This window comes from Phodopus roborovskii, unplaced genomic scaffold, assembly GCF_943737965.1.
Source record: "Phodopus roborovskii unplaced genomic scaffold, PHOROB, whole genome shotgun sequence".
NCBI classification, from domain to species: Eukaryota; Metazoa; Chordata; class Mammalia; order Rodentia; family Cricetidae; genus Phodopus; species Phodopus roborovskii.
Window position 1 is genome coordinate 39160921 of NW_026126410.1, and position 23509 is coordinate 39184429.

The 23509-nt window shown below is 41.2% G+C and overlaps 1 protein-coding gene across 1 annotated transcript in view; it reads left to right on the forward strand.

Moving 5' to 3' along the window:
* The window catches only part of Ctnnd2 (catenin delta 2), a 791514-nt gene that overhangs the window by 446079 nt on the left and 321926 nt on the right, over positions 1-23509 (forward strand). The window contains exons 8-9 of the mRNA XM_051182606.1: positions 6656-6850; positions 18823-19078. Coding sequence (XP_051038563.1) covers positions 6656-6850; positions 18823-19078 — 451 coding nt within the window. The remainder of the gene's footprint in view (positions 1-6655; positions 6851-18822; positions 19079-23509) is intronic.

Here is a 23509-nt window from a genome sequence, read left to right on the forward strand (position 1 = left end):
CTGGAGATGTTCTGACTCTCAATTTAAGGGAACTACTGAAGACAAAACTTGAATGTGCACTGAAGACCATACATCTTGTCTCGAATCTACAGTGACCATTAAAACCTGGTTATTTACAGAGGCACCCAGAAAACTATTCTATTCGTCAGGCTGCTTTCTAAGTTTGTTGTCTGAAAAGAGCCTCCTGCATAAATCTTGTAAGTCTTGGAGGTAAATGCCACACAGATTTTTTTCCAGGGAGGGGGAGTGTTATTTGTGCTTTTGGAGAAAGTGGAAGATCAAGGGACCTTTGTTTTACAGGGCATGGGCACTGTGGCAGTGCAGGGATTCTACCCCCGTGCATCTCCAGAAACACATCAAAATCAAGATAACCTCAGCAAAATCATCCTAGCCCATCCTGGTTTACAAGCCATCTGATAGATGAACACAGCATCTCTGTTTTTTCCTTCTTAGAATTGACTCTTCCTCCAGATAACCATAACCCTAACCCTCCAAGCTGTCTGGAGGAAGAGTCATTCTAGGACAGAGACAAAGAAATCATCTGTGGCTCCCTGGTGTGGACCTGGCCTTATGGAGCCACATAGCAGCTACAGAATGAGTCACCACAGTGAACAGCATGCTAAGCCAGGCTGCTGGGCACCTGCCAAAGTCCACCTGCTTGGCCCACATCCAACTGCACACTGCATGCTGCCCTGGATTTTTGTTGAGGCCACTTGTGTTTGCTCAAGAAAAAGAAGGGGAGATCATGGCATTGATATGTCTGCCTCCAGCATTCAAGGCAGGTACCCAAATGGAAATCCTCTAGTGATCAGATGGGCCATCACAGCTAGACCAATAGACTTGGTCTTCTCAAACAAGCAGGAGCCTCCTCTGTGCATCTGTTAAGTTGTGCAACCTCAGGCCCTCAGAAGTGCTGAGGAAGAAGCTGAATTTCAATCAGGACATTCTTACCCATGGTATTTTGAGAGACAAATACCAGGTGAGGAGAAAGCTTGCTTCAGGGACAGGTGCCCCAGCACCGAGTGTACCTGGTGTGTCACCCTCATCAGTGGCATCTTAGACAGTCACACATTTCAGAGTAGGAAGTAAAACATGTGATAATCAAATAGCCCATCTTAAGAACACAGGGCTACCAGAGGTCACATTCCTGGTGTTCCCCATCACTCCTGCTTTGCAAAAGCCTGCCTGCCTCTGAAGGAATAGAACAAAAGAAGTCTGTTTTCTTGAAAGTTAAGGAAGGAATGCTTGGGCTTACACAGAAAGTACAAGATGAAGAAACCTTTGTTTTACAGGAGACTACCTCACACAGACACCATCATTGTAGTGTTAGGATCAGTGATTATGGTCACTGGATTTTTAGTTTTACTGGAAAGTACTTGACTAACAATTGGTGACAATATTCATTTGGTAAAGGGAGAGATAGTGTGTAGTAATTATAGAGCATTGTTTTGGATATCACATCAAGAAAGTGATGGGAAAAAAACCCTGGGTTTTGTATACTGCCACTTTGTTCACTGTCGCAATCTCCCTGTGTAGCCAAGGTATCCATGATAGCAGCAAAGCTGTGTGATGTGTAGAATATGAAAATCTATTATTTATGTGATAGAGGAAATAGGAAAGATACTTTTTCTTTCCAAAAAGCATCATCATGACACAGTTTTATATTATTAGTTTGAAATTATTAAGTTACAATGTAATTTTATCATTGACTACCTATGAATTAATAATTTCCCTCAAACATTGATCTGAAATATGTCTCTTAGTCCACATACAAAATGTATCCATATAGTTTTGCATTTATAGCACAGGAGATACATTATCAAGTGAGTTCAATGAATTGGTGTTCATTTGCAAATAAAATTTGGTTCATGAATCTAACTTAGGAGACAAGAAGATTATTCTGGATTTTTTTTAAATACTAAGATTAACTTTTGAATTAGCATAGGAGTAGGAAGTAAATTTGGGAATTTCAATTTGAGTCAAAAGCCAAACCCAAGAACAGAACTGTACTGAGGGGAAGCATTGATGGGCTCACTGTGCTGAGAAGGAGGAGCGTTGATGGGCTCACTTTTTAGTTATCTTTCTCATTGTCTTTCTTGCTGTGATGACTTATTGAGGAGCCAAGACTGATCAGAAACTCACAACAGTCCTCCTGTCTCAACCTCTTTAGTGGTGTGATTTCTGGTGTGAGCCCCTACACAGGGTATCCTCAGAGCACCAGCGAATACCCATCCTTACATTTTCTTTTGAGATCAGTTTCATTCTAATGATTTGTTTCTCAGTTCCACAATAATTTTTGCATCTCTATCCACTTACCTGGTGTACACTTAGAATATTATGAGAGTAACCAAAACTATTAGATTTTACATCTTTTACATCCCATCCATATATCACGTTTTCCTCTGAGTTTAATCAAGCAGCATGATTTCTTTTTCTCAAGAAAAGGAAAGCACCATAATTTACATTTCATATAAGTTTCAGACAAATTTGCATCACTTAGAATGTTGCAAAATTAAATCTCCAGGTTTTTAAAATTTGGATAGTGCATGCTAGTAAAGGTATCGAGTTGTTTTGTTTTTAAACTAACCTATACTTATGCACAGTATGGACTCATTTCTAGAGTCTAATGTCCAGGGGACAAAGAATATCTCCCACCATGTCTATCAAGTACAAAGTACTTTTGCTCATGGTCTTTTGTTTCAATCCTCTAACATCCCAGGCAGACAGGGGAGGAAATTGGGGAGGAGGTTGCTTTGGTGACTTGTCCCATTTCCCTAGAGTTGTTAGAGACAGATCTGGGGTAGAGTTCCTCTCTGATTTCAGCTCTGCTCTCCAAAACTGACACAGTAGAAAAGTAAAGTGTTTTTCAAAGTACTGTTTCTGTTTACATGAAAGTTTTAAACATTGTGGCCAACAACCCAAAGCCACCTTTCCTGTGCATCATGAGCCACAGTGTCAGACTTCCCTAGAATGATTGTATGTGTGAGATGGAGACAACACACAGTATGGGATGAATGAAATCTTGGGCCTTCTGGTTGGTTCTCCAACTTATGCAGTTTTCACGACCCCTTGCATTCCTCGACAAGGGATGGACTTTGTCCTACCTACCTCCAACACCACAGTCAAGTGATCTGAGCCATGAAAAGACAACCTGAGGTTCAGGGGTAGTTCTGGTAGCAGCTGCCATGCTCCAGTAGGGTATCAGCCTGAAGGATCTCTCATGGAGCTTCCTAGACCTCTGGGAGCCATGGCCTGCACAGAGCACACATGCAAGGCATACTGTCACTATTCTGTATCACTAGTGATCCTATATGTCATGCTCACATTCCAGATGTGAATCTTTAAACATACTTTCAGATACGTTGTACATCAAAATTGCCAGTGACTGTATTCTGTGGCCTCTGAGTTTGAGTAATTGAAAGAGTGGAGAAATGTGATAGAATTGTAATCTGAATATTAGAGTGGTTGCTATAAGTTATAAACTGCAGTATATTGGCATCGTCCTTGCAAAAACACGCTTCTACAATGGCAGGGAAAACTGTCCAGGCAATTAGTCTGATATTTTCTTTGGTGCATCATGTTTTCACTGCATTTTGCTACTTTTCAGCTCCGAGCTCCCAAGTGTGGTTAAGGTCAAGTTCCCAGAATTGTTTGCTACCAACATAATTGGTAAGGGCACTTGACCTTGGCATTGGTGACATTTTAGACCAAGTCAAAAATTTTCCCAGCATGTTTCTTCTTATAATAGCATGATTCCAGTTCCTGGGAAAGATATAAGAGTCCATGAGTGGTGTTTAGCATCTTTTATGGTGCTTAGAACTTAACTGTCAAGTAGACCATGATGACAAAAGGAAATTTTTAACAAGGAATAGTACATTTTGTTTGTGTCAGAAGATATATAAAGCATCTAGGGAGATTTGGGCGCATATTCCCAGAATTGGTTTTCATGTAAATCTTTTCCTTCATATTGGCCATGACCATATATACATATTATTTTTCCCCTGAACAAGGCCAGTATTTTTTTTTTAATTTTTGGTTCCTTGGCCTCTCTTCTGGTCCGCATTCCTTTTTGTTTGTCTAGATAATAACTGTGTCCACCCACAAGGTCTTTAAAGCTGACCACAATGGATTAAAAAAAAAAGAGAATAAATAGTTGTCTTTTGAGAAAGACTTTTCTCCATATTCTATATACAATTCAAATAGGGAATTTATCTTATGCAACTGTTCTCATGGGAAAACACTATGAGTTGTTAATATTACTAGCAAAATTCTAATATTTGATAATGTCATCATTATGTTTTTGCTGACTTTGGATTTTTTTATAGTTTGAGAATTTCACATGTGTTTATGATGTGTTTGACCCATTTATCCCCTCCAATTTCTCCTCTCTCTCTCTCTTCGAGTTTCATATATGCACTTTCTTTTTCTTTAAAGCCCCCTGGGTTCAAGTAATGCTTTTAGTATGTGCAGTGGTTTAGGGCCATCTACTGAAGCACAGGTAGCCTCTTGGGGACCACAGCCTTGAAGAAAACAGAATCTCCCTCTCCCAGAAACCATCAGTTGCCAATGCCCCCTCAGTTAGAGACAAGACTTTTGGAACACCTCTCTACTCCATGCTTGGATTTTGCCTGGCTTGGTCTTGTTTAGGCACTGCACATGCTGTCAGGGCTATTGTATGTTCATATGTGCAGCTGACCAGTGGAGTCACTATAGTCATCTACTACTTCTGGCACCTATAGTCTTTTTGCCCCCTCTTCAGTAACAATCCCTGAGACTTAGGAGGAGAGGGTATGGTAGAGACAGCTCACTTAGAGCTGAGCACACTGTAGTTTCTCACTGTCTTCACATTGACCATCTGTGGGTCTATGTGTTAATTAATGACAATATTTGTAACAATGCCATCGTGCTGAGAGGATTATTTTCACAAAGATTAGGCTTCGTGTTAACATGCTGACTCCTAGCCTGGCATTGGATTATTAATTTGTGAATGTAACTAATGCATTTTAAGAAATATTTGCGAACATGTCCCAAAGTCACCACCAAAGTTCAGTAGCAATCCTATTTGTCCACCACTGGGTGGGATTTCTTTCAGACTTAGAGCAAAGAAATGATGATTAAGTCACCACTCTAGAGTCCTAGAGTCCTGCTTAATTTTTAGTCAACCATGTAATGTCAGAATGGGAATAATGTTTCCATGTTTTTTAGACTTTGGAGATCTTACCAACATAATCTGAGCCCCGGGAGGAAGAGTTGATAGCAGGAACTAAAGTACACTGCACTTAAATATATCCTGGCAAATCTAAGCTTGAGATTTAGTGGGGTGCTGGCATTTGGAAAAGCAGATGTGATGCGCCTAATTATGCAAAACACTTATTTGCAGTCTATCATTCATCACAACTCTGGCCAGATCTGAGATTATTTAATTATCAACAAAGAGAAATAGCTCACCTACCCTGATCTTTCCCTTCCTGTGCACACCTATTGCTTTTATTTTTATGAAATAAAAATATGACATCATAACCGCCTTTCCCTTCTTCCCTCCAATCCTTCCAATGCAGCTCCCTAACCCCCTCTTAAAGAGCTCTAAACCCAGGCTATTGAAGGTAATTTGCAGTTAATTCCCAAGGTGGCTGGTGGGTGTCAGTTTGAGCTGGGAGCGAAAGTCATTGCTATAACGGACTGCAGTCCCCTTTGGTTCTCATGTTCGCTCTCAGCCCACTATAGATACATAGCACTTCTCCTTGTTGCTCCAAGTCCATGCCATGATGCCATTGCCCCGATGTTCATCCTCTTGACATTAGCTCTAAATCAGTTTCTCATTTCCTATCATTCAGTGCAACCAATGCCATAGTATTCCCTGGTATGGAAGGCCCCCTTCCTTAACACTTCCTCATGGCTCCCTGCTTTTGAGCCTTGCTTTAAAGTAGCACTTTCCCCAAGTTATAGGGAGTGCTGTGAATAAGGCTTCACAAATTCTAGAAAGCTAAAACTTTTACTCATGACCATCAAGTGTAAATAAGCCAGTTAGTGTGAGCATTTGGACATTGTCCAGAGGGAGGAGGACTAAATGCCAATGCTTCCCTTTGGTTAGCCAGAGGGAAAGGAAGAGGGATACAGAAACCTTGTCCCTAAACACCTGCGTGTCTCAGGCATAGGGGCCACCCTCTGGCAACAATTTCTAGTTTCCTTTTCCGGAGTGAAGGTCTTCAGTAACACATCCAGATGACATTGCTACTGGAGCCTATTCACTTCCTCACCATTTAGAAAATTTCTGTCATACTAAGTCAAAATGATGCAAGGATTTTTAAGATTGTCCATCTGATTCCTTGGTTGAGGAGGCAGGCTACATTCATCAGGCTATGAGAACAGAAATGTTTCAGGGGTCCTGTTTGGTGTGGATTTATTTGAGAAAAACCCAACATCCATCCAGTGACATCAGCTTTGGGAGCAGAGCAAGGCAGCTGCATAGAGTGATAAGCTGATTAGCCTGGCACATTGCTGCCATTTGGTTATTCATTTGCTTTTGGGGTTTTTTGTTTTGTTTTGTTCAGTCTTTTAGATTTCAATCATTATGCCCTTCCATTAAAATATTCTTAGATAAAATACCGTTTGGATGTTGGCTGAGTCTTAATGTACCCATGTTCATTTATTTCAGCTGGGTCCCGAGCCTCATACAGCAGCCAGCATGGGCACCTGGGCCCTGAGCTACGGGCCCTGCAGTCCCCAGAGCACCACATAGACCCCATCTATGAAGACCGTGTCTATCAGAAGCCCCCTATGAGGAGTCTCAGCCAGAGCCAGGGGGACCCTCTGCCGCCAGCACATACTGGCACCTTCCGCACGAGCACAGGTGTGTACTGGGAATACATTGTGTCTGCTCACTGGATATGGGGGTTATGAACCTGTTTAGAAGCTAAATAATTGTTCCCAAATGAAAGGTAGGGGTGTGTGTGTGTTTGTGTGTGTGTGTGTGTGTGTGTGTGTGTGTGTGTGTGTACTCCCAGTCAAGCCTTATAACCTGTTTCTATGATCAGTATTTTTGATGATGATTGAGAATATACCTCCAGTTTAACTACCTAATTATGCCATGAATGATGGAAGTACAAAGGGAATTGTAAAGTTACTTTATCAAGTTGAGAAACTAAAAACAAACAAACAAACTAAACATGATTGATGTTTTGTGTGCCTTAGGTAGTTTAATGAATAAGTGTTCCACAAAAGCAATCAGTACCCCTGTCATAAAGTATAGATGCATTATTTTCGTAAGTCAGTTTTAATGATGTTGTCTACCTTTAGCAAGCTTAGAGATCAAAATATTTGTTAGAAATGTGACATATTTTGAAGGTAGACTTAGAATGTTTTTCCTACACACCAATAGACTAAACCATTCCGAATTGTTATTTACATGCTGGAACTGAGTGATTGCTGATAACTCAATAAACTGTGTAGCTCTCTAGGGTTAAATATATATTTTTAGTTGTACATAACCACAGGACACATGGAGAATGACAAAGTGTTTCCTATGACCTGTAGTCATCTATAAAATAGTTTAAGATTATGCTTGTCTTCCTAACAGTTGTTTAGCGGTGCATTCATTGTAACACCTCAGGCTCCCAGGAAGGTAGCAGAGTTGCCTTGTGGGTTGGCTGCCGGTGAAGCTTACCCATGCTGTACATGCTGAGAGCCATGGTCAAGGTGTGGGACAGCTGATGAGTTAGTCAAAAGCTTAGCTGGGGCCTCTGTAACCTCTGAGCATTGTAGCCTCTGGTGACTTTGTTAAACAGCGTGTGATGCTGAATTACATGTTTTGGAGTCAAGGGACGCCACTGTTGTGGTTGATTATGGACATTTACATTTCAGCGGTCCACAGCACTGAAAGAGGAAAGGCTCAATACACTCCTTGTGACACTGTGAATGCCATTCAGTGTTAATAATATACATTTAGCCTTAGATAAAAAGAACACTGGTTCATCCTTGTCAGACCTTTCGCTCTCAGCCTGCTCTGTCTGGTACTGTCTGGAGTTGGGCCACTTGAATATTTCTTTCTGTGCAAATTATCAATTAAGATAATTTTATTGTCATACATACACCTTGCGAAGAAAGAGGTGGCAACCTCAGTGGTGTTGAACACCTATTTTGATTAGACAGCAAAAGAAGTTCATTGAGTCCCTGTTCTATACATGTCTTTAGGATTCTGTTTTGCTAGTAAATGTCTGAAGGAGTAGTCAAAAAATTAGCTACAATACAAAACAAAATGAAACAAAAAACCTCCATGCACTTATCTTGCATTCCAAGCCATAAAAAATAAAAAAAATGTTCAGTTTAAATAAAAGGAAGCTATTTTTGTCAGTTACTTTAGTTTTACTACTGTGATGATATACCCCCCGCCCCAAAAAAAAAAAAACCTTAGAAGAGAAAAGGGTTCATCTCTGCTTATATTTGCAGAAGGGACATAGCCTATCATGACTGAGGAGGCAGGCATGGTGGCAGGAAGCTGGCTGATAGCATTTCCACACACAGGGAGTAGAGAACAAGAGCCAGAACAGGAAGTAGGGTGAGGCTATAAATCCTCAAAGCCCACCCACAGTGACACACTGTCTCCAGCAAGGTTACACATCTTCAAGGTCCCCAAACCTCCCAGATACCACCAGCTGGAAACCAAGTGTTCAAACCCATGAGACTAACAATAGTATTTCTCATTCAGATCACACACAGTTTTATTCCCTAAGGCTTAGAAACTCTAAGCCTGTGATAGGCAGAGAGTGGCCTGTAGTAAGATATCTACCCTACCCACACCTGTTGCACTGACCACTCCCATTGGGCCGGCATGTCAAATCCAGCTTGCAACTGTTTCAGTGATGAACAAGAGCAGAGACTAAATATTAGATGTTTCAATGACTGGAGAAAAAAAATGAAGAGATGAATAATGTTTTCTGATATGTAGTGACATGAAATTTAAATTTTAGTGTCCATGAGTAAAACTTTGGATCATGCCCTCACCCTTACCCTCAAGTGCCCCTACAGCTGCTCTGGGAGTGAAGAGGTGCAGAGGCAACATATGAAGCTGTGACAGACATCATACAGCTCTAGACCCTGGCCTTGTGCAGAACATTTACAAGCCTATTCCCCTGCACCAATGGAGAGACATCTTGAGGAAAGACTGCTATGCTATTCCTCTTCCTTTGAGGGCAACCAGCAGTCCCCTCAGAAGGCTTCAAAGAGTCTATTGCAGTAACAACCCCGGCAGAGACCTGGCAAGATGTGGAAGTCGGAAGTTTGACACCACATGCCAGCTGGCACAGGGGGCTCCACCCAGTTTTGAGCAAGTGTGATGATTCATAGTGCTGTGAGCATTTCTAAAGCCCATAGAAAGAAGATGGAGGAAGTAAAGCCACAAGCCCCCAGCCCACCTCTGCCCAGGAGGCCTTGTGCCTGATTCATGCCCTCACACCCTAATGCAGGACCCACTCTTTTAGAGACTGCATGTGAAGATAACACCTTTAGTATACACGCATGCATGCACGCACGCACACACACACACACGTGCACACACACACACACGTGCACACACACTATACATACACACAAACATTTACACGCAGAGACACACACACAGACACACACAACACAAAGACACACAGACACACAGACATACATACACATACACACACATAGGCGCGCGCGCGCACACACACACACACACACACACACACACACACCTCATGTTGCTGGAGTTTCTTGTCTCACCAGGTCCCTCTGCCCTACAGCTCCAAGTAAGCACCCCTGTAAAACTGTTGTTCAATGGCTAGGGCTTCTTATTGGCTAGCTCTGTATTAATTATTAATACATTTCTATGTAGTCTTAGCTTACCAGAGAATGTTGGGACCTGTTTTTCCTATGGTAGCTACATCATGTCTCCTCATGACACCTCTCTGCCCACCTTTCCCAGAACTCTCTTGTTTCCTAGCCCTGCTTATCTTCCTGAATCTTGGCCAAACAGTGTTTTAGTCATCAACCAGTAAGAGAAACATATATACAGAAGGATATCCCCCATCACAAACACACACACGCACACACACACACGCACACACACACACACACACACACACACAAGTATATTACTCCTATATAAGAGGCAGAGGCATGTAAAATAATATTAAGTTTTATCTAGTATAACATATACCCTGAAATGGAAATTACTAAGAAGTAGAAGTTAAAAATAATTACAAAAGAGCTATAAGGAAATATTCTAAGATTGCTTTTTTGTATCTATGTTCATTTTATTCATATCCCTTGTGTTGTACATACCCTATGTCCAGAGACCACTGAAACTGAGCTAAGACACTTCCAGGGCAAAAGTAAATATCCTTACCTACTAGGAGAAGGGGCCTTATTCTAATGAGGCCCTTAGGTTTGAAGTACACTGTTAACTATTCTTAGCTCAGATTGACGGGTGATGTGACATGAGCAAGCATCCTTACCTTCCTCCCTTTCAGTGACAGGGAACCAACTGTAGCTCATTCATTTCTATCCACCCAAACAATACTGTAGCAAAAACAGGAAGCTGATCACTCTTGCTCACTGCATCCACTGTGGAAATGAAGATGAAGGAGAGGTGCACCAGTGAGTGGGGAAATGAGCAGTTGGTGCTGAGAACCAAGGGTGAGGTCTTAACAGACAAGGCAGGTAGCACACAGACAGGTTCAGGGACAATCTTTAGTGCATTTCATGCATTTACTAATCCTGTGGCTGGAGTACAGTTTGATGTTCATTTTGTATATCATAAAGCAGACACAGAGATGTTGCATCCAAAGTCACATAGGTTATTTGGAGCCAGTCTTTGAAGTGTCACTTCTAGGATGTCTTCTCCTAGATCCTGCTCTTGCTTGAACCCATGTTTGTAAATACCATTTGAAAGCAAAACAGAGTCATTTATTACCCATGGCGATTCATGGCTTTGGACATTGTGTTATTTTAAAAAGGTATCTACTGAGATCTGCTGTTTACTGGATACACTGGCTGATCAGAGTGGCTTAGAGGCTACTGCTTGTCTTTGAGCACATTCCATCTCATGTAGTTTCCTGACCACAGAGAAATTTGATTAACAAAGGGTAGGAATGCCTGAAAGGTCAGTGTCATGGGTCTGTTTTCAACTAGCTTGTTCTCCAAAGCATCTTAGGAACTCGATGGCAACTGTTTCCCTGTCCTTCCCTCTTACATGCTAACCTCATCCGTGGGCCTCCTTGGTGCTTGACTACAGCTAACCTGAATAATAAGCCACTCATGGGCAGAGAGATTTTGTAGGGAGATGACTGGACCAAAAAACAAAACAAAACAACCCAAAAAGCAAAAATACAAAGAAAACCCAAATAATGCCTGCAGAGCATGTTGAGACTACAGACTTCTCCATCTTGTGATGGCATCCCTTGTGGGATGCCCCAGGATTTCCTTCTTGTATGCACTCATCACTATCACTTTCCTGATTCTTTCCAACCTTCTTTCTCTCTCTCCTTCCTTCTCGGCTTCTAGCTATAAACCACACATATCTGTTACTTTTGTATGGGTAGTAAGTCTCAGATGTAACCTTAGACAGTGCCACCTTTCTACTTTTGTGCATTCAAAAAGTCCCATGAACTCCTGAGCCGTGCATGAGCTACCTAACTCTCTTGTGGTTGACCTCATGAATATGTGTTTAGAAACATTCAGGTTCATGCTGCAGCATCAAGAAGCCCAATCCCCCATCTTCATCTCTTCTCCACTATGGGCTGTTGGTGGCAAAATACACAAACATTTCATTGTTCACATAGGGAATATTTGGATTCTACAATGCAAGCAGTTGAACAATCCATTAAAGCCATACCAGATGCTGTGGTGTCCTCCATCCCTTATTGAAGCCTCAGCTCCAGATACTGTCTTGCCCAGACACACCAGGCCACTACAGGGTAGAAATTGCTCTCTCTTTCTTCCACCCAACCTAACAGCAGGCTCATCAGCAGTCTCAGTGGTTCCAGACATATAAGTAGAGACATCTGAAGAAAATCCATCTATCTCCATGCCTGAAGACAGCAGTGACAGACAGAAGTCAGCATAGTAGTTCAGAAATACAGCATCCTAAAAGAAGCAAGGACCATATTCTGAATCACCACTGGCTCCTAGACAGCTAGGATGCTGGAGAATGTCCCATCACCAAACATAAGAACTCTTCTGCTCTTTGAGGACCTATAAATGTGGATGGTAAAATAAAATGGAAAGAAAGTTACATACTGGCAAGTGACAACGTTATCCTTGTCCTGGCTCTTTGAACATAGCTGTCTTCATGCTTATACCACATCAGTAGACAGAGAAGTGCTGAAAAGAATTGAACCCAAGGATGATGTGTCAAGTGAATAAGGTATCGTTTGTAATTTTCACATAAGGGTTTAACAGCACCAGAAGTTAGAACTTAAGAACCATTAAGGTATCAGCAGAAGTTATCCCTCTGTGGACCCATGATTACGGGTTAGCAGCTTGTGCCCTCCATACTAGACATTGTCTATCAATTCAAATGGCTAGAAAGCTCTAGAATTTATTTGTATGTCCACTCCAGTTCTTGGCTGTGTTTCAGGTTTGTAGACGAGTGAATTTATCAAGATCAGAGCACAGCATACATTTGAAGTAGAAGTGTTTATTTTGCACAGTAAAAAATGGACACAGCACCTGTAACTGCATTACTACCAGATTCCAGGCTGTGCCTTTGATTATGTTTCTCAGCTGTCTAACAAACTTTGCTTGAGTAGAACTTCGTGCAGCATTTCTTCTTTAACTTCTTGCTTAGCAGGTAGATATTTGTGTGCATATAGAACATAATATGCCTTTAAATCATAAGAACATACTTGATATAAAGTCATTTAGTCCTTAAGTTAGTGGAGCATCCTCATTCTGTTCTGCAAGCATCCAGTTTTTACAAGCAGCTATGTCTCCATGTTTGAGCCTCCTGTAAAGCCAATTAATGGTGGGATGTCTCTAACTTTCTAGAGATGGGCAACTAGGATATCTGCTCATGTTCTGTTTGCAGTCTCTCCCTGATTCTCCCTCTTAGGCTATGTTAGGTTTGTTCAGTTCCTCTATGTCACCCTAGGTAATAGAGGTCACTCCACCATGGACATGTTAACATTTCCCCATTCATATATGCCATTTTCATCCACATGGAAAATTCTATTCAAAACCTTCATCCAGGCTCATTCAGTTTTCACTTGAAAGCAATTTTAGCACAGTTCTTTCAAATTGAACAGATACTGATGAATATTTAAATAGCAGATAATAACTTAAGATAAAATCATAAAAATTTATCCAAAATGTGATATATATATATCACATTTAATTTTAATTTCAAAGCCTATGGGCTATATTTTATGAGCATACCCTAATAGCTAGCATCCAGCCGATAAAATGGGATGAAACAGGGAGAGAAGGATCAGTTGGCACGGGGTTTGGTCTCCATTCTACCCATTCTGTTCTCCACAGGGGATGCCCTGTGAAATGAAGAGGTAGCATCAGGAAATGGTAGCATTCACACAGGTTGCTGTTTGCATGTGTTGACGCATCACATGGAGTTGGTACTAAAGGAAACTCTGCATGAGGATAAGATTATTATTCTTTTCTCATCTCTAGTCAGGGAGGCATTGCTATACAAAACTGAAAATGAGCCCAGGATGTTTAGAGCACAAGGCTGTGTTGTCACCCACTGGTAGTTCCAGCACACACTCTGTAAATGGGAAGAAATGAAAATTGTGTGGCAAGAAATATGCATATAAAATTGTATGGAAGAATATGTGTGTAAGGCTGAGTGTGGATTCATTCACTTCCTGGTGTGTCCATTCATTTGTTCATATTTTAATTTTTAGAACAAACTATAAACCTACTGAGTTCTGCTGTACATAGCTGTGTCTGAACTAATAATCAAGTGTAGCCATTCCTAAATATCAAAAAAGATCCTAGTAATTATTTTTTCTTTTAATACACATTTTAAGTACCTGTTTAAAAAATAAAAACTTCTTAAGAATTCTTAGAACTAGACTAGGAGGGATGATTCCGTGGTTGAGGGTAGGTGCTGGTCATGTAGAGGACCTAGGTTTGATTTCCATCACCCACCTGGCAGCTCCTAGCCATCTGTAACTCAAGTTCCAGGGGATTCAGCACTTCCTCTGGGTACCAGGCATACATAAGATGCACATGCAGACAAAATATTCAAACATATAAAATGTCTGAAAGACATAACTATGTCTAAAAGAGTGTTTGCAATTCTCTTCCCTGTATAAAAAAGAACAAAACACTTCTTAAAATAGGATTTTGTCCCCTTTTGAAACTCTTTCAAACCTGTTATATTCATAACGTAGGGGAAGGGGACAATGGAAGGGAGGCAGGGGAATTTGTCTCAGAGAGGGAAAAAGGATGCCCTTTGATAGTGAGGAGACAGATGTGACACATAGGAAAATGGCAGTTTATAAATGTACAAGGGGGAAACCCTGTGTTAGAATGAGGTATTTAATTTTAATTGGGTATGTTAATTATATGAACCAATGTGGGCTTTAGATTGTTGGACTTCAATACCTTCATAACTGGACCTTGGTAGTCAGCCTCAGGAGGAGAAAGTGGACAAATAAGGGAAGAGACGTTGGTGGCTAGCTTCAGGAATGTGATCTAATGGTTTTTAGCAAGACAGAGGGAATGGAGGAGAAAGACAAGGCCTGCCAGAACCATGCTTACCAGAGTTGAGCTAGCCAGAGCCCCTTCTCAAGAGGTTGGACAACCAGCTCAGCACTTAGGAACATGGGCTGCTCTTGCACAGGTCCACAGGTCCCTTTACTAACACTTACACAGTGGCTTGCAAACTTTGTGACTTCAGTTCCAGTGAGTCTGAGGTCTTCTTCTGGCCTCTGCAGACAAAAGCACCCACATGGAACACAGTGTCAAAACACACACATACACAGACACAGACGCACACACGCGCACACACGCGCACACACGCGAGCGCACACACACACACACACACACATAAAGATAAAATGAAAAAGATGTAAATATGTAAAACCAAGGATTAAAAAAATACAAAAAAAGAAATTGGTTTTCTATTCCATGTTGAATTCCACTCTATATTCCTCACAACAGTTACTTACCCTGTGCACCGATTCCTGGATCTTATTCTCCTCTTGTTTTTTCCTTTTTCCACAAACAATGCTTGTAGCCATCATTCATAAAGCAATGCTTGGCTTTATTAACAAGGATACATTGTTCCTCTTTCAAATGTAGCACACAAAGCATCTCTCTGTGTTGCCTTGGCAGATGAAGGTTTTATTTGTGTAACTCTCTGAAAACACAGATAATTTCAGCAGTGGCATAGGTGTCTGTCGAAGTGTCAAGTCCACTGCAGAGGAGGTAGCTTGTTAAACCTCCCCAGAGAGGCTAGCAGCACAGTTCATTGAGTTCTAAGAAGTCATGGGAGGAGAAGGGGCTGTTTGCAGAGGAAGTGAGAGGAAAAGGACAAGTTTGCAGAGCTGATGAAGCATCAATCCCTCCAAATGTTTGCCAGGAGGATAGTCGATTGGTTGGAGTAACCTGCAAGGTCAGTGGAGCTCAGCAAATCAGAGGGCAGTGTTGAGCCCTGACTCTTACAGCCCCTTCCCCCACTGTGGTCCATATAACCCCATAAAATAGCAGTTGTGACATTGTTACTTTTCTGAATCAAGGTTTTGTTGTGTATGGCAGCGTTTCATCTTGGATAAGCCAGTTGCTTTGTCCAAAACAGAAGACTGGAGATTGAGTGCAGAGCTGACCTCCCAAGCCTAGCTAGCACTCAGTGAGCTGCATGGTCCTTACCTGGAAAAGGCCTCAATGGAAATCATATAGGAGGCTGGAGAGTTGACTCCATGGCTGAGAGCACTTGTTCCTTTTGCCTGGGACCTGGCACTCACATGGCAGCTCACAAACATGTACATCTCCAGTCCTAGGGGATCCAATGTCCACTTCTGATGTATGCAGGAACCAGGCACACATGTAGTATACAGACAACCATGTATGCAACACACACACACACACACACACACACACACACACACACACACACACACACACACACACACACAAACTCAAGCAAAACTCTGAAACAAGTAGGAACCTTCTCCACCATTCCTTCCTTACACATCTAGGTTTTGCTGTAATAGAATTGCACATCTTTGTACATTTTGAGCCTATTCCTCTGCATTCTTACCAAGGTTGGGTCTGCTCCTCATCAGTGTTTTTCCCCAACCCTTCCCTTTTCTGCTTTTAGTGTCCTGAGTCTGATTGGGAGACAGTTATTTCATTCATCTTACCGCTTCTAGCATTACTTTATAAACATTGTTTATTGTAGGTGTGTGATATATGAGTGTGTGCAAGCATGTTCATGTGCGTGCAGGAAGACGTGTGTTTGGTATGTGAGAAGGTGCATGTAAAGCATGGAAAACAAGCTTATGAGCCATTCTCCTTTGAGACAAGGTCTAGAGCTCACAGATAGATTGGCTGGCCAGGGTAGCCCAGGGATCAAGTTTCTATAGTCCCAGCATGCCACCTCCTTGTCCAGTTTTGTCTCATGGGTGCTAGGGATTGAACTCAGATTCTCCTACTTTCACAGCTAGCATTTTACCAACTGATCTTTAGGTTATAATATTATTTCTTGGTCTCTACTACATATGCCTTCTTGTGTGAACCACCAGATTTAACAACAAATACATTTTTAGAAAAGAATATATTTTGCCTGTAAACAATTTTCAGCAAGAATAAACACTGATGTTTGGCTTCCTGGGTGAAGAATGCTCTCTAATGAAAATGAGACAGTGTACTAAGTTTCCCCTTTGCCCTTCATAGGTTTTTAATTTTTGTTTTTGTTTTTTTACTGCTAAATACAACTGTTGAGCAAAATGAGATTTTATTTGTGTCTGTTTTCTTGTCTAGATTTAAAAACTACTTTGATTATAGTATGAAGTGTATCCTTCATATTTTTTAATATTTATTTCTTTATGGTGACTGACAGGGGCCACCTGCCTCACTTGCAGCCAAATTTAAAAAAAAAAAAAAAAGGAAGAAAAAGAAAAAAGAAAGAAAAGAAAAGAAAGCTTATATAGTAAAGTATCTCCAATTTTTAAAATACTACTTCTTAGGAAATATGGGGACTTTTTTCTTAGAAAGATTTTTTTCATAAATATTTCAATAGTTTTCATTTGGCCCTGTCATTTGGCCCTTTATCCTAACTTTTGCTCATGATACAATAAGTGTGGTGATATATATATTTTTTTGATCTAATAAAGCCACTAGACATCAGAATGCAAAGCTAGCCACAGCCATAAAAGCTGGCCAGTGGTGGCACACACCTTTAATCCCAGGACTCAGGAGACAGAAGCAGTATTGAAAGTTAGTTGGAAAAGTAAAATCCTGAACTCATAGGTTCAAATCCTGAGCTTATCATGGGCGTCTCTCCCAGTTTACTTTCAGTACTTACTGTTTTGAAAGAATTCCTTACATGCTCTCAGCAATGTTTTCCCTGGTATGCCATAATTTCCTTTGTGTTGCATTTGGTGTATGGCCCTTATGACTATATATACACACTAAGAAATAATTCCTGGGAAGTCAAAATTGTGCTCTGTGACTTGGAACTGGAATCTAATTCCAGGTAGTGCACATGGATATGGGTTCCCATATGCAGGCGTTTGCTGTAACTCAGCATCTACACTGATCTAAGTTGTCACAAAGCAAGTGTCCTCATAGTGATCATTGCTGGAACAGTAAATAAGTAGTCAACTCCCGCTCATAGGAAAGTCGTTATTTCCATTTTATATGTCAATTTGACATTAGATGTAAATATTTTTGAAAGACAGATTAAAAACAGTGGCCTGACATTATATAAAAAGACCTCAGGAAAGATTCAGTTTGGAAACAGTGAAACTGATTCTGGTAACTTGTGTGAAACCTCAAAGCAACCTAGACATGTTGGAAGAATGCAAAGACTTTGAGGATAGCCATGTCAACTCCTCACTCTGCCTTGCAATTGGGATGGCTTTTTCCTTACCCCACGTGTCAACTGTCTCCCAAGTGCATTTGTTCTTGTGAAAATCTTACTGAGAAGGAGACACATGAAATCGTTAGGGGTTTACTGTACAGAAAGAAGAACGGCACAGCATGGGATGCTCTGGTACTAATGATGCATATTTGAGCCCTCGCTCCACAGCCAACGCCAGGCATACTCTCTTCCTTCCCCTTTCTCTGATCTGAAACAATGGTTTTGCTGCTAAATTTATTACAAACTCAGAGAAGTTAATGTAATGTTAGTCTGAACTCAACCTGAATGCTCTCAACCAGCACAACAACAAAGAACTAGTTGCTCATGCTTTCTTATAAAATATTTTCCTCTGACATTTATTTTAATCTGTGCTGGAGATTAAACCCAGGGCCTTCTGTACACTGAGCAGGAAGTCTGCCAGAGCCACGCCCCAGCCCAGGTTTTAGTTTTGAAAAATGTTCTCATGTTGGATACATGTGCCTTCCCTTTGATGTTGGTTAGCAGCCAACTCCCAGCAAATATGCTTTCTCCCAATACTTTCGGGCTTACTTCTGAACGAGCGTGTGAATTGTCATTTGACTAGATAGCGTTGACTATGTCGGGTCAACTGTGACAGATTAATTTTGTTTTATTCTTTCAAACCCCTATTTTTTTTTTAATGTGTGTACAATGTTCCCCTTGCCTAGACCTGGTTAACCGTTTCTGTGAGCAGGTCCTCAGTTTTTTACTTTGTCCCTACTTTCCTGTCGTAGCCCCATCTTCCCCCGGTGTCGACTCCGTCCCCTTGCAGCGCACAGGCAGCCAGCATGGGCCACAGAATGCCGCCGCAGCCACCTTCCAGAGGGCCAGCTACGCTGCTGGCCCGGCCTCCAACTACGCAGACCCCTACCGACAGCTGCAGTATTGTCCCTCCGTTGACTCTCCGTACAGCAAATCTGGCCCTGCCCTCCCACCCGAAGGCACCTTGGCCAGGTCCCCGTCCATTGACAGCATTCAGAAAGACCCCAGGTGGGTAAAACCATATTTATTTACTCTGAGATGTATAAAGAGGTTTTATAACCCAGTCTCCTCTTGGCACTGTCTGTGACGTCATCGCCTCCACCTTCTTATTATTGGCTGAGAATGAAGATACTGGCTTTTCTTGGGTTTTACAACTTTTTTGTTTGATATGAACTATGGACACATAGGATTGTCCCCTAATATCTCCTATGGGTCAACACCCAGAAGTAAAATATAAAGCACTATCATAAGAACAACTTTGGATGCTTATGGTGTAGCTGTCTGATTTGGCCTGGAGAGGGTCTTCTGTGAGGTGGAAGCAGAGACAGGAACTGGTCAAAGGTTTCACCTTCAGTACCATTGCCAACCTCTGTCTTTCTGTTTATTAGAATATAAAGATCCCCCCACCCACCGCCCAACACCCACTGCAAATATTCCCAAATTTGAGAAGGCAGAGATTAGTTGTTTGGGAATGGTAAGAACTTGGCTGTGGATTGTTGGAGAAATGACTTGGTAAGGTGCTTTTCTCTTTCCCCTTTCCAGCGTGAGCAGGGGTTTGCATGATGCTCTCCACCTCTGAAGCTGGGTTGACTCCCTGTGGATTTATGTAGATTCAGTCCCATGTGTGCACAGATACCAAAGGATATGCTTAAACATACACACACACACACACACACACACACACACACACACACACACACGTATATATACACATATATGTAAGTATGTAACCTGCACCTGGGAATACTCTAGATAGGCCAAGATTCCAGTATTTCTTTAGGGCTTGGCTTGAGTATGATGATAAATTTGAAATTCATCTCCAGACACTTCCCTGACAGAGCACACAGCTTCTTATGTACTGTATCGAGAATTTGCATGGTCTCCCTTATAAAAAAGAAATTGCTTCTTCAAACATGAAAGGCGAATGGAATCATTTCATAGTGTGCTTTGAGATAGCTGCCTCAATACAAATGAAACCCACATGGAGGGCTCTTGCTAAGTGTTGTGTTTGGTACAGTCTGCATTGTAAAGCTGAATGGTACTAAAGGCTCTGTTCTGACTGTGGGAGATTGAAAGTATAGCTCATCCACAGTGCTCAGCGCTGGTCTCCGGGTTTTCAAACATTCACAGCAGTCACAAGTTTTTGAACTGAAACCTGCTCTTCATTTGTAAAGCCTGCATGGTTAGGACCTTCTTCAGAAAGTATTTTTATCACTCTTTATTTGGAAATATTTATTCTTAACAACAAAGTAAAAATTATGGAGATGAAACATTGGTGAGAGCAGAAGAGATGCCCATATAGGATGCTGTATTGGCAGAATTGACATTGTTTGACTTTAACATTGTGTTAACTTGAGATATACACATGTGTTATATTGGATATTATGTATTCTAGTCCTCCTTCTGCTGCTGCAATAAAACACTGACCAAAAAGGCTTGTAGAGGAAAGGGCTAATTTGCTTATACTTTCCAGCCATAGCACATCATTGGGGGAGTCAAGACAGGAACCCAAAGAGGAGCTTGAAGCAGAAACCATGGAGAGAAACTGATCCCTGCCTCTCTCCTTCACAGGTTAGAGCTTGGGTAGCTTCATTACATGACAGAACCACCTGTCTGGGGATGGTACCACCCACAGTGGAATTGGCCCTCCTGCATCAGTCAGTTAATCTAGGCAATGCCCACACCTAACACATACATGCCCACAGATCAATCTGGTAAAGAGGGCTGCTCACCTGAGTCCCTTTTATTCAGACATCCTTTCAGTTGAAGCAGGTGTTGCTCTATAGGCATGGCTGTCCCCTAATGTACTATGTGTTCCAAATTAGCATCAAACTCATGGTCCCCCTGCCTCAGCCTTCTGAGTACAGACATGATAGGGATCAGCTACCTCATGAGAATCATATTATAGCTGCAATAAAAAGGCTTTAAATGTTCATATTAAGGAGTGTATTTCAATAAGGAATTAAATTTCTATTTCTGGAAGCAGTCTAGCATCTGTTTTGTACTGTGTTAAGGGCGCTTAATTTTATTAAGTGGATTAGCCTTCCCTTTCCACATTGCTGTCACTCCCAGAGGTTAACTTCTTCCTGTATTTGTCACAGCCTTTTTACACTTTCAAGTTATGGATCATGTCGCCTGTACTTATTGAGTGCCTGCTATATTCCAAAGAGAGAAACAGCAGTTAGAAATGGTAGAAACAGCAAGAGAATGTTGGCCACTAATCTTTAGTATGTGTTACATTATTAGCAAATTAGTGCTGTGTGTATTACAAGTTCACTTTTATTTTCAAGAACACTAGAGTCTGGCCTTAAGTGTGTGTGTAAATTCTGAAGATTCCAGTATGCTAAGCACAGACATATAGCCAAAAAAAAAAATAGGGAATCAGAAATCATGGCAAGGACCAGAAAAGATTGTTTTGTCTTAATATAAAAGACAAATAAACCCTACAGTAATGCCTTTTTTGCAGGGTTTCTTTAAAACTCTTATTATTGTTGCTATGGATTCAAGAACCGTGTAACTCCAAGTCCAAAGGGTTAACTTTTAAAAGACATACTCTATTTCTTTCAGATGATAAGTTTTTCTTGTTTCCAGATCCATAAAAGATCTAATTGTGCTAGAACAAAGATATCTAACTTTTAGGGCTCAGAAGTATTTATATTGTCATTAGAAGCAGTTGACTGAAATCTTTTGAGCCTCTTGCCTGTTTTTACACTTCTGTACTTAGTATTCATTAGACTAGAAGTAAGGTCCTGTTTGCTGTCTATAGTCCAGTGAGCTAAGGACTGGTACAGGAGCTGTCTAACACAGGAGCCCCCAAACCTACTGGTGACATTATGAAATCATTTTGTGATTTTGTTTGTTTGTTTTGGTATGCCAGCATGAGTCTTTTCGTTCCTGTGGACTCTTCTGTGGCTCTTTCAGAGGTGCGGATGGTAGTTTTGGGCAGCTGTGTCGCAGCAGGGAGAATGTGGAAGTGGTTCAAGCAGCTCTGGTATAGGACAGCGACTGTGAGATATGTCATTTCTGTTACAGTTACTCAGTTTTTCCAGTATCTGCAGCTTTGATCTTAACAGAGTTTTTCCGCCCGCCACCGCTGGTCTTGTCCCGCCGCCACGCCGCCAGCCACAAATAATACACAGAGACTCTGTATTTGGTACAATACTGTTGGCCCGGTTACTTGTTTCTTATCGGCTAGCTCTGCCTTTAATTATGAACCCATTTCTGCTGATCTATGTATTTTCACATGGCCTTCTCTTACCGGGGAGGCGGCTGGTGTCCAGCTCTCTCCAGACTCTCCATCTCGACTCCTCCTTACTCCTCCCTATTTCCTCCTTGTCTCCTAGTCCCTCCTATCTTCCTTTTCTATTGGCCAACAGTGCTTTATTTATTAACCAGTATGAGAAACATATACAGAATGACACCTCTCATCAGACCACTTTCTTTTTCAATGAAGACTTTTAGAGTATTATTCAGTAAGACGTTTCTAAGCAAATATTGACTTTTAACATAACAATTTGAAGTTAAGGGAGCCTTATTCTCTCTCTGTATTGGAGCCCCAAAGACAAGCTATTACTTTTAAGTTACTCTCAGCCTTGAGGTGAGGAAGGTTTGTTCCCAAGGGCCTGGGATTTCCTTGTGGATAGTAGTGGGCTCGGTCACACAGATTCAGGGAAGATGTTGGTGTTTCTGCTTTTAACTCTTTTAGACTACCAAATGTCCAGAAATCTTTTATCCAAAGAGATGGGGACTTGCAGTTTCGTTTGTAAAGTCAAGAACCCTGGGGGAAACAGGGTTTTTACACATATAAAATTCACATCACAGCCACATTTGCTGAAGGTATTTTTTTAAGAAATATGATTATATAGTATTTTCCATAATATGTGAACCTACTGACTATGGAAAATGGCTGATATATACTTTATATATTATACCAAATATTGAATTGTTTATATATATATATATATATATATATATTAAATATACATGCTTAGATATACTTATGGACAAGTTAAATATATGTGTCAGTCACAATAGAATCATTATTTTAAAAGTTAGATAGTGAAACAACTAGAAACATAAGTAAAAACAGATGTATCAGTGTCTACTGGCAGGTACTATACGTGTTCTCATGCATAAAAGAGCAGAAGTCATGTTTATAACTTTTGTGACATGATGTACAAATCAGAACAGTTGTTGCAACTTTTGGTAAGTTTCATTAATACCTTTTTTTAGGCTGTTGAAATTTATGCACACTATTTCAAAGACAATTTTCAAATATACTCAAAGACATCTGTGTGTGTGTGTGTGTGTGTGTGTGTGTGTCCGCGCGCGCGCACGCGCGCACGTGAGCGCACGTGAGCGCACATGAGTGTTGTGCATGCATGCGTGTACATAAAACATTGGTGCATGTATGTGGGGATGTGTGCCAGTGTGCACACA